The sequence below is a fragment of the Heterodontus francisci genome, chromosome 27 (genome assembly GCF_036365525.1).
Source record: "Heterodontus francisci isolate sHetFra1 chromosome 27, sHetFra1.hap1, whole genome shotgun sequence".
Classification (NCBI taxonomy): Eukaryota; Metazoa; Chordata; class Chondrichthyes; order Heterodontiformes; family Heterodontidae; genus Heterodontus; species Heterodontus francisci.
This window is the reverse complement of record NC_090397.1, coordinates 58,664,720-58,677,090: the sequence shown is the minus strand read 5'-3', so window position 1 is coordinate 58,677,090 and position 12,371 is coordinate 58,664,720. Positions and strand designations below refer to the sequence as shown.

The 12,371-nt window shown below is 41.8% G+C and overlaps 1 protein-coding gene across 3 annotated transcripts in view; it reads left to right on the top strand.

Moving 5' to 3' along the window:
* Nucleotides 1-12,371, top strand: part of exoc4 (exocyst complex component 4) — a 606,100-nt gene that overhangs the window by 461,116 nt on the left and 132,613 nt on the right. For all 3 annotated transcript variants that reach the window (XM_068059446.1, XM_068059445.1, XM_068059447.1), the window contains exon 11: nt 10,817-10,953. In XM_068059446.1, the coding sequence (XP_067915547.1) occupies nt 10,817-10,953 (137 nt within the window). The remainder of the gene's footprint in view (nt 1-10,816; nt 10,954-12,371) is intronic.

The following is a 12,371-nucleotide window of genomic DNA, read 5'->3' as shown; positions in this document are numbered from 1 at the left end:
CAATTCCTCCTATGCTGCATGCCCTCTTTATCATGCCTTCATTTTGTGTACCTTCTTGTGGTGCCTCCCACAGTCTACGCCTTCTCCTCATCATCTGTGGCGCACATTGTCCAGAGTATCTCCCATACTACATGCTCTCTTAGGTGTGTTTTTATATCCATCCCTTGCCTCCTCCACTGTACAGCCTCTCTGCAGTGTCTTCTTACTGTGTGGCCTTTCTGCAGTATTTCCTTGGGAAACTTTACATTTTTATTCTTCGACACTTCTACACTCCGTCAAACAAAGCAGTTGATTAGAAAGGGCTTTTCAAAATCCAATTTAAGCACATTGCAAAGTTTTTTTTGTCATATTGTATTTAGAGTTACCAAGCTTTGTGCTTGGATGATGTCAGCCCATAATGATTAAAGAGTTCAGATAATGGATCATACAAAAGCCATTATGAGGCATTCTTATACACCTTGAAGCGTCTGGTTTGGGTTACTTGAAAGTGCTTCTACACCTCAAAGAAAAGTTGCATTTCAAACAGAAGTCTTCATATTGATGCTTCCATATCTTTCAAGATTCTTCATTTTTACTAGGAAGATGTTTCCAAATTAGACCTAGGAAGAAAATAAGGGAAGTTTATGAAAAGCAAGTTCTCCATTGCTTGATTTCAGAGTGACCAGTTCCCATTTTCAGAAACTGTACTAAAGTCATGAGCTAATTTAGTCTCGAGTTACACTTAACAGGATGCTGATATTGTAACTCACGAATGATTATAGTTTCATTAGTTCTACACTTTTTCTGGTCTTCAAATTCTTAAAATAAGTGGGAAAATCTAAAGGGGAAGTCCAGGGAAAAGAACTACATAGGATGCCAGAAAAGCGACTCATATATTTTGGAGGGACTAAAACCAAGTCAAAAATCGAACTTTGTAAACAATGATATAAAATCAAAATATGTGTGGGAGCTTGGAGCAAGAAGGCAGCACATTGGGTTTGAGCAGTGTATATCTGTCAACGAGGATCTGTGCTCCATTCCAGCTCAGGCTCCGATCTGGCAGCTGTAATGGTCTGAGTGACTGGAATTTTGGAAGTTTTAACTAATATCTAGGTCAGCGTGAGTGCATGCAATAATACTGGTCATAACTCAGGACTAATGGGCAATAAATTGGCATCCTTGTTCAGAGTGGAAATTAGAAATGTCACACTTGTGCATTTCATCTACATAGCAAGTGACTATATTTCCAAGTAATTCATTGAAATGCTTGGGGAGATCCTGAGATTTGTGGCAAGATGCTATGTAAATGTTAGCTCAATCTTTCTTTAGAGGCTGTTTTCCAGGCGTTGAAGGTCAAGGCATGTTTGTTGGGACAGGGTAGAAAGAACTTTATTCTGACCATACCTGTACCTAACCTGAAAAAACCTGATGCTGGTATCGGTTACCAAATTTGAGAGAGTATTCTGTTACCCAGGTCTTAAGCCCTCTTTTTTTTATCCAACATGCCCCACCCCCACTCCCTAGAAAAGAATAGAGGCTTAATTCAAAGAAAACCCTTACCTGAACTGTGCAGTTCAGCTTGAGGGTACAACAGAGTGATGTGCAGTGCCACCTGGTGGAAACTCAGGTCAAAATGACATTCACACTAAGATCTCCCCTTTGGTGCTTGTTTCACTGGGTTCTGAAGTCTAGCATCTAGCCAACAGAGTACAGGAAAACTAACAAGGGAACCCATCCCCATGTGGCAGGTTTCACAGTGGAAATAGTATGAGCCATAATGATACTCATGTGCTTGACGGCTCTCCATGCTAAAATCCAGGATGGACAGTGAACTTACAAAAATAGTTCATTAAACTTCAATACTGAGGAATTCCTGCATTGTTGGAAAAGCCATCTTTTGGGTGAAACATTAAACCGAGGCCCCATCTACCTGCTTGGATGTTAAAGCTCCCATGTTGCCATTCAAAGAAGAGCATGGCATTATCCCAGTGTCCTGTCAGCATTCCTCCCTCAACCAACATCACAAAAACAGATCAACTGGCCATTCATTTCATTGCTATTGGTGGAAATCTTTCTGTGTGTAAAATCACTGCCATATTTGGAAATGTATCAACATTTCAAGGTACATTAATCAATTGTGTGTGAAACTTTCCAAGATTTTCTTTGGGAGATGCAATTAAGCACTACACAAATGATGTCTTCCTTTCATTTCTTTCTCATCCTTCACTAACTTCCCTTTCTTCATTTTTTTTTTATTTGGAGATACAGCACTGAAACAGGCCCTTCGGCCCACCGAGTCTGTGCCAACCAACAACCACCCATTTATACTAATCCTACATTAATCCCATATTCCCTACCACCTACCTACACTAGGGGCAATTTACAATGGCCAATTTATCGATCAACCTGCAAGTCTTTGGCTGTGGGAGGAAACCGGAGCACTCGGCAGAAACCCATGCGGTCACGGGGAGAACTTGCAAACTCCGCACAGGCAGTACCCAGAACTGAACCCGCGTCGCTGGAGCTGTGAGGCTGCGGTGCTAACCACTGCGCCACTGTGCCGTCACTGTGTCTTTCACAACTTAAGTGTACCTTAAGGTTCTACCTCAAAATATCGCTAATAATGTTATACACTACATCACATTGCTCTGCACCAGGGAGCGCAAATAACGTAAGAAACACTCATGGCCTTTAGAAATTACATTGGACAGCTCACAGTGATTTACAGGCAGTGATCTATTTTCAGGATTCCGATGAACATACAATATTTGAGCCAGAATCTCATTGTTTTGTGACATCATCCACACCCCTAGATTGGAAAACTGAGTTGTATTTAGCCAGCAGTATCCCATTATTCTTCATGTAATCCTGTAACGAAGAAAGATTGGTGCCAATCACTTGGAGATGGCGAAGGAAATGCTGGCATGATGGCAGCTGTGACTGCTGTACTTAAAATAAATCTGTACAAGTGCTAGATTCTGTGAGCTGGAAGAGGTTAAGCATTTTCACCTGATCCTTTCAGCTAAAATTCCAGTCAATGAGAATTAATGGAAAAGCATTTGACCCATTTCATTAGCTCCTGTGAACCTGAAATCTCATCCTATCCAGACCATCCCTATAGTTTTTGCTACACAACATCAATCTTCAGTTTCTTGCACTTTTTTGGCACAGCGTGGAGACCTCTATTGCTTATGAAGCATCCAACAGTTCATTAAAAATATGGCCATGAATAAACAAAAGGCTCTCCGTAGAAGTGATATCAATGAGGTCCATTCTTAAGGTTTTTTTGAAACTCCTCTACTTTCTCCTCTCTTCTGAAGGTTTGTTTCGTGAAGGCCCTGTGAAGCACTTTGGGATGTTTTACTTCATTCGATGTTATTTTTGGGGTAATTATACCATATCTCACTGAAAACGTTGTTCTTCATGTTAAAGCCAAGGCAGTGACTATATGGAAACTATTCAGTTAGAACAATCCTGTCCTCACGTGACATTTGCTTGCATACGTTTGTCAAAAGCGGTTACTAGATTGCAAGCAAAAGCAGACTTTTTCACTGCTCTTCTTTTCCTTCGTTCACCTCCAAAGCCCAGAGGTGCTGCAACCAGTTGTGCTACACCAATTAATATTCTAATTGCCATCAGTGATCTTCTGATCTGCTTTATACTGGACAGTGTATTTACCCAGTATAACCTTGGAATAACTCAAGATTCTTTCTTTTTGGTTTTATTGGAGGTATTTCTGGAACAATTGGTACCAAAACAAGTTTTGTACACCATGAGCTCAGCACAGTGTGAAGTGTGCTCTCGAATACCTCAATGATCCCATGCACATTTCTGAGGAAAAGTATGGTATTCGCCCCAGTGTCCTGGGAATATTTCCTTCCTTATTCAACATCCCCAGAAAAGATGAACTGGTCGTCTTTCCCATTGCAGTTTGTGGGACAGTGCTGTGTGCAAATTGATTGCTACATTTGCTACAAAGTAACAGGAACAGTTCAAGAGTAACTCACTGGCTATAAATCTTGCAGGCACTTACATAAATTTAAGTTCTTTCCTGCAGAGCTGAACCATGATAGGTTTTACAAATCAACGTCTCCTACACAATTTACTCCCTTTTCTCTTGAAGCAGCTGACTCTGGAGTTCAGGCTTCATCGATGTTCTCAAAGATGAAATTTTTCCTCAGGAAAAATGGCATCTTGCTACTTCTCCTTGTCTTTTGGTTGTGGATATTTTTGTTGGGTTTTGGGTACCATATTAAATTTTATTCTTTTCCCTGGGGTGATCAAGAGATAGGGCATGTTATGGGCTGCCCATTCAGAGTATCCAACTTCTATGCCGCATGCATTAATACAGTTGTGGTTTATGATTAAGTTGCATTGTGGACAATAAGTTATACCTACTTCAGTGTTGGAACATTCATTTCAGCTATGCTGCTGAAACTTTTAAGCCAATTACCTCTACCTATAGTATCCATGGTGTACTATATTCTGAAGTAACTTCGAGAAACTGCAGGCATTAGCATCTGTATAAGCTATACATCGCAAGGGAGTATCTCACTTTCTGTAATTGGATTGTTCTTTGGAAGCGGAGAAACTGAAGAGTAATCTTTCCAAGGAGACACCAGTTAATTATCACTTTAATGAACTAAAACATCCGAGGAAACGGACAATCCTTTGCAGTGTACAGAATTGCAAAGTCTTGTCTCTGGGTTGTGGGAGAGGGCAGTATGGAGCCAGAGTGTGGGGGGTGGGGGAAAATTGTTGGTGGTCCAGCTGTCCTCTTAGCTAGCGTATGATATATGCATAGCGTAAGAGGGAAAAAAGATTGCATTTTAAAAAGAGCCTAAGAAAGTAATTTATTTACAAGAGCTTACGTTTATATGGCACCTTCAATGTGGAAAAAGTCCCAAGTTGCTTCCGATATTTTTATCATTTACTTTGCTCACTAATTACAATAATACTGTCTTCAGCTTAAATCCCAGTCTTTACTGTCTAGGTCGAATTATCCAAAGAGTATTATTCTTCTAGTGTGCCTCTTTACTGATCAACCAAGGACCATTATTGGTTTCTATGGAGCTGTCTTCTGGCTTAGAATATCCTACTTTCTTAACCAAGAGAGATACCACAAATTCAAGGAGATTCATTGAATGGTACAAGGAGAATTTTTAAAAATATGTTTGTACTTTTTTTTGCTTGGGATTTATCTGGCTCTGCAGTGGTGTTTCCCCGTCAATGGTCTTGTGTGCAGCCCTAAAGGGCAACCAGGTAGGACAAGGACTACTGTTTGTGTGAAGAGTAAACACCAACATAAACTTATTGGGCCAAATGACCTGTTTCCATGTTGCAAGTTCAATATAGTTTCTGTTGTGTTGTGGCTTCATGTCCACTTGACACTGCACAGCAAGTCTGTGACGTGGTATATTGTGACAAGAAATAAGACCTGGCATTTGATCAAAGAGTGGAAGATGGAAAATCACAGGACTTGCTTTTACTTCACATTGGTCTGGCTCTCAGGTGAGCAGTCTATGTACACTGCCCTCCCCAGGTATGCACAATAAAGGGTGGCCAACCTCAACATAGTCTGGCGCCTGAAATAAATCCCAGTGTATTGGATTGCACAGATTCTATGAGCTTTTGAGCACTGCACGTGTGCAAGTGATTTTTGCCACATTGTGTTTAAAAACCATCTGGTGGTGAAAATGTCCTGTGCATTGCTGTGCTGGTGCCAACTCAATGAGCATGTCGTTGCCTGGGCTGAATGCACATTTGAAAATTCAAAGGCACTGTGTAAACTGAACAAAGCTTTGAGCTTTTTATCCACCTCCTGGGGTCTGCTGAGAAACTAAGCTGCTCAAGGAACATAGCAAGGAATATGGGAACAGAAGTAGGTCATTTAGCCCCCTGAGCCGATTCCACCATTCAGTGAGATCATGGCTGATCTGTGACCTAACTGCATATACTGCCTTTGCCTCATATCCTTCAATAGAAATTTATCAATCTCAAATATAAAATTAACCACTGATCTAGCATTAGTTCCCAAGTGCATAAGAGAATTCCAAACCTCTACCACCCTTCACGTGCAGAGGTATTTGCTAACTTCACTTTTGAAAGACTTGGCTCTAATTTTTAGACTATGCCCTCTCGTCTTCTGCTCCCCAACCAATGGAAATAATTTCTCTCTCTATCCTATTATTTCCCACAAATATCTTGAAAACTTTGATCAAAGCACGAGATGGATGTGCAGCATGGAAAAATCCAATTGCTCATTGAAGAGAATACACTTGTACAAAGCAAAAAGCTCTGAACCTTTTAAATTGAAGCAACAAGCTGTGTAGTAGAGGTCTAAGACCTGTAATTCTCTACGAACAGAGCCAGGTCACAATGGCCCTGCTTTCACAAACTTAGCAACTAACTCAAAAGCAATTTTGGAATGAAACTACTCGTTTGCCTTCTGAGCAGGGAGAATGCTGAACTGCCCACTTATGAGAGAGGGAGACATAACTGTATTGGCAGGGAAGAAACAAAGCTTCTACAACCTAATGGTACACAGACCGGCTAACACTCTCTCACTCCACTAAGTAGTTCAGAGGAGGTGTGCAGAACAAAATATGGAAACTTCTAGTCAGGGAGGGGAGATGGGGAATTCTGAGAGACAGTGAGCTGTTACTCCACCCCACCTCCTCCCCGAGCAGCTTTCAGTTACAGGCTGCGACCAACCGAGCTGTGACAACAGGTCACCTTCACTGAAGACTAAAGCAAGGGAAGAGACATAAAGTGAATTTCTGAAATTGCAAGTGCATCTATATGAAAAAAGATCGAAAATCACAGTGATCCTGACTTGCAATTATGTGAAAATCTGTCTTCCCATTTGACTTTTCTGACCACGCACTCGACTTAGGTGAATATATTGCGGGTAGATAGAAAGTGGTTCAAGCTCTGCTCAATTAACTAAGTCATATGCTTATCACTTATTCTCTAAGTCAAATTTGTCTCCCTTAATTTCTGTGCTATTACGATTTTGACGGTTTGACTCATTGACTGTTTCTGCCCCCTGCTGTTACCAGCTGATCTGGAATCGATATTTGTCCCTGTATCTCTCTGCAGATTATGGTGACTGGGATAGGGGGCACTGACAGCTACGGAAGTGTACCTCATCAAGCACTGGGGCCAGTTAGGGTCCTGTCAGCGTAATTGATTATTGAACTGTGTACAGTACTGCAGACAGGTGAGACCTCATGAAGTGGAACAAATCAGTACCAATTGCAGCTCCCCTTGGAGATGCTGCTTTGGATTTGGGCTTCCTTTCTTGACACATTGATTTATATATTTGTGGCCAGTCCTTAATGAATAGTGCTCATCACGGGTCAGTGGAAGCCCCTGCTGAATAAGCCCTGTCAGAGCTGGAAGGAAAATGAATGATGTTTTAAAAACCTATCGCTGTAGATTTAGGAGAATGTGGATGGCAAAAAAGGGGAAGTTTAGTTACCTCCACTGTAATTAAGACTAAGCAAACATTCAATCCTTTCTCTCTGCCAACAGGTGAGCTTGAATAACCTGTGAGCTTAAAAAATTGTCCAAAGTTCACGTGAAAATATTTTTCTGCGTTGCATCACTAAAATGAGCCAGAGTTTTTTCCCAGCCCTGTTCCTTACTGTAGGAGCGCCAGCTAGTTGATGAATGGTCACAGGCTGCATTGCGAATGATAGTGCATTTGGCAACATACCCAATTTGTACCCGATGGTGTTTAAAGTGTCTGTTTAGTTATGGTTTGCTGTCATAATATGAGGAGTTTATTTCCATTCACCTCCCGACCCCTGCAGGATCCAGATAACTTTCCACCACTGCTTATGCTGGTGTTCCTGGATCGAGTGCTAAGTTGCTGCAGGTTTTGTTTTACAAATTTGCATGCAAGGTTAACGAGATATTGAATGGGGAGACCAGTTCTGTTTTCAGCCTGTGGGAGTAAATCTCTCGAAAGGAATGTGGCCGAAGTGCCAGTCTGGCAGCTCAGTTGAATCCACAACTTAGTGAGGGAAGGGCAAGAACAGTACTTTTTTCTCTTTTTTTCATCAGACTGCTTGCTGCATGTGATAGCTGCACTGAAATAAAATATACGTAGAATTTAAAGTACAGAAACAGCCCATTTAGTCCAACTGGTCCATGCAGTGTTCATGCTCCACATGAGCTTCCTCCACCCTACCTCATCTGACCGTGTCAATATCCTTTCTTCCTCATGTACTTACCTAGTTTCCCCTTATATGCATCTATGCCATTTGTCTCAACCACTCCCTGTGGTAGCAAGTTCTACATTCTAACCACTCTCTGGATAAAGAAGTTTTTTTCCTGAATTCCCCATTGGATTTATTAGTGACTATCTTTTATATTTCTGGACCCTAGTGGAATTATCTTTTCTTCATCTACCCTTTCAAACACTTTTATAGTTTAACCACATGAAAGAAAAAGATAGCTGTACATTAGCCTGTAGAAGCTTTTTTTCCTCACTACCAGTATATTTATGTCTCACTCGCTGTTAAGTGGCAGATCATTCTCCCTGCTCAGAGGGCACACAGGTAGTCTCACCCAGGTTTGTTTTTGAATTAGTTGCTAGATTAGCAGCTACCCATTTTCTCTCTTTCCCGCTGTGGAAGCGGCTCACCTCCACTCTGCACCACTCTGTGTTGATACCCCTTGTTAAAAACAAGAGCTCACAAAGTGATTTACATCCTTCTATGTCATCCTACATCATTACCCATCTGGCAGAATCTTCACAATTTTTACATTGGCAGACTAAATTCACTTGAGGGGAGCTCATAGTTGAATGGTTTCATACTCATGAATGATCAAGTAGCACCGCATTCAAACACCTGTCTGCCAACCAGATGTTTTTTGACACTTTACTGCTGCTGCCCAGTAGTCCATCACACCCCTGGTTGGGATGCCAGATTTGGTGAGCGAGCGATTTGGTGAGAAAAAAACTAAGGGTTGGGTTTGGTGATAAGAGGATTAGTCCCAGACTTTCCGGATCTACCAGAGGAAGGTTGTGCCTTGTCCAAGAAGCTCTCAAGGGAATTATTGGATGGAAGGAGCTAAAATGGGGATATGGAAAAAAATGCTGAAGGGAAATATTGATTTTTTTTTTCTAGTTTCTGTGAATATGTTTGTACTTCACCCTGAAGATAACAACGCTCAATAGGTCATAATTTTCCACGCGAATGATTTGTGTCAGTTATGAATAATCTTGATAAAGGGACACACAATGCAAACATTACCTCAATGTGCAAACTCAATGCCCAGTTCACTGAGCTCCCAATTGTAGCCATGCTGCCACAGGAGTTAGATACTGAACAACTGCTTCCCCATAGTGGGACGATAACTAGGGTTCAGGGTGAGAGAGTGCGGGACTGGGCAGTCACCTCCTAGCTACACTTGTTCACCTTCAAGCTGGATTAGACTGATACTGAGTGAAGCTTGGGAGCAGGTTTCTTGTTCTCTTGGCCACAAAGGCTGTATAGACTGAGGACAAAATGGAACGATTTCATATTCTTGGATGACATATTTCATGGTGCATTTTTCACCAGTTGGCCAAGGAGGCACAAGTTTAAACAAGTTAAAAGCAACTTCAGGTCCGATTTATCAAAGATGTTCCTCATGGAGTGATGAAGATTAGAATGGATTTCCAGATAGGGTTGCGTAAATAAAAGAATTGGAATCATTTAAGGGCCAATTGTATGTTGTACTAGAGGGGAACTGTAGGCTTTATTAGATGGATGAGCTAAGATGGGCTGAATGGCCTTCTCTGTAGATATGAATCCCAATGATGAGATCTCTGCCCCCCCAATTGAAGAATTCAGCCATAGTAAAAGAAATGGGGGGAATATAAAAAAACTCTTGATTACATTACTCTCACATATAGTTTCTTTCTCAAATAAACTATGGCTGGAATTTTACGCCCTCTCTGGGAATAGACTAGGAGATGGGGGATGGGGGTGCACGATGTAAAATCGGGTGGGATAGCAGAGCTGCTGTCCCCATTGCCTACCCACCCCCGCAGCTATTTCACCAGCAGTGGGAGAGGTGGCAGGCGGCCCACCTGCCTTTAGGCCAATTAAGGATCTCTTTACACCGCCGCTGGTATTTTACCAGTGGCCAGCCGATTAAGAGGCTGAGCCATGCAAAATAGCAGCATGGCTTGCAGGCCCAGCAGAGGTGGGCACGGCCCTGGCTTTCCAGCTGGTTGGCAGGGCCACTGCCTTATCGTTAAATTCCAGCCTACATTTAAAGAAAATTCCTGTTGAAGACTCTAGGCAGAAAATAAATATAACTAACAGATAATTAGTGATTAGAAGTAATGTTCTAACAAGAGTTTTTTTAATCTCCAGGATGAAGTTCAAAAATATTCACCGATTCATTTACTGTACGTGATGTTACAAAAAGAATTGTTTCCGTCTTAACAATTCAGCAAATTAGGTTTTTTGTGTGTAAATGTGCATAGGGCCTTGTTTGGAGCTCTAACTCTGTGGCATGAGGTAGTGGGTTGCAGTTTCTATTTGTGATTCCCTATGCAGTGAGGAGGTCATGTTCTCTACTCTGCTATTGTGAGTAGTTGGTAGGTGGAAGCTGAGGCAAAAGAAAAAGCAAGGATGTGTCACCCTACATCTTCGTGTTTCAGCTAGTGTGGGAGTGCCTGATGTCTTGGAGGTGACAGTAGTGCAAGAATCTGGGATGAGGTATAAATTTATAAATACATGTTTCAAAGATAAAACTTGTACAATTTATTGCATTGTACCCTGAGAATGATGTGCTAGCTGATGTAAAAATGTTGCTTTTTTTTTTCCTGCAGAGCACTGTGGTTGTGGAGAAGTCAATGCAAGACTTGGTGAACTTGATGCACGACCTGAGTGCGTACTCCGACCAGTTCTTGAATATGGTGTGTGTGAAGCTGCAGGAGTACAAGGACACGTGTACAATCGCCTACAGGTAGCACCCATTTCCGAAAGAGCAACTAATCCTAATTCTGTAATCATGTTGCTTACTTGTGCATCATTATTAACATCATTTTCTTGCTTTTTGTCTTTAACTCCTATAGTCAAAACCCCCTTGGGTTGCTTTTACATCTTGCTCGTACTTACAGGTACCTAATGCCGCTGAGCATTAGCATTTTCCTGGTCAGGTGTGTGTTTTTTATACTGTTTGACAGGCTGTGACAATTCACGGAATTGTTGCCTTGTTGCTGGGAGGTGCTGAACAGAAGGCCAAGCGCTTCTGCATGGAGAGAGAAATAAATCAGAGAAACAGTTGTCACCAAGCTGCTCTCGCACATCTTCTTTATTTTTAAGCTATACTTTTTACATCCTCTCATGCCAGCTCTAGTTGGTTCAACTTCTCTTGGTTCAGTGATGTGGTGGGATTGGCCTGGAACGGGTGCAGTTGCTCAACCCACCTGCAGTTAAAATGGCAACTAATACCACCAGTTGTAATTACATACATTACTGTTGCATTCTGCACATAGAGGGGTCTCAGCAGATTACAGGATGGGCAACACTGAATTACATAGAATCTACAGTACAGAAACAGGCCATTCTCTAATCACTTTTTTGCATCCTGCTCCCAAACCCCTCCATTCGCTAATACAAAACCAAAGTATTGCAGATGCTGAAAATCTGACATAAAAACAGAAGGTACAGGAAGGACTCAGCAGGTCCGGCAGCATCTGTGGAGAGAGAAACAGAGTTAACGTTCAGGTCAATGACCTTTCATCAGAACAAAGAACAGTACAGCACAGGAACAGGCCATTCAGCCCTCCAAGCCTGCGCTGATCTTGATGCCTGCCTAAACTAAAACCTTCTGCACTTCAGGGGACCGTATCCCTCTATTCCCATCCTATTCATGTATTTGTCAAGATTCCACATGTCAGCGAGTTCCACGTTCTCACCACTCTCTATATAATGAAATTCCATCTAAATTACTGACTGGATCTGTTGGTGGCTATCTTATTCATGTCCCCTTGTTCTGCAATCTCAAAACAAGTAAAAACTGTATCTCCACATCCACCCCAATCGAACAGTTTAAATAATTTTAAAGATCTACTTCTAGTCTCGTCAGTCATTTTTCTAGAGAAAAGAGTTCCAGCCTCTTCAATCTGTCCTAAACTGACAGGGGGAAGAAAGATGAAAGCGATTTGGAGGAAAATGTAAGCTTCTGAAAACCAGCAGAGAGGTGCTGAAACACTGATGGAGCGGAATATGCAGGAAACAAGGAGTAAGCTATAGTCAGAGAAGTGGAGGGTGTGTATGGAGACCAATGGCTGGAGGAGACCAGTCGCGTATAATGAAATGAGGAAATGAAGAGATTTGGCGGCAAAGAGCAGAATCTTTGGGTGATGGGGGTGCAGGTCT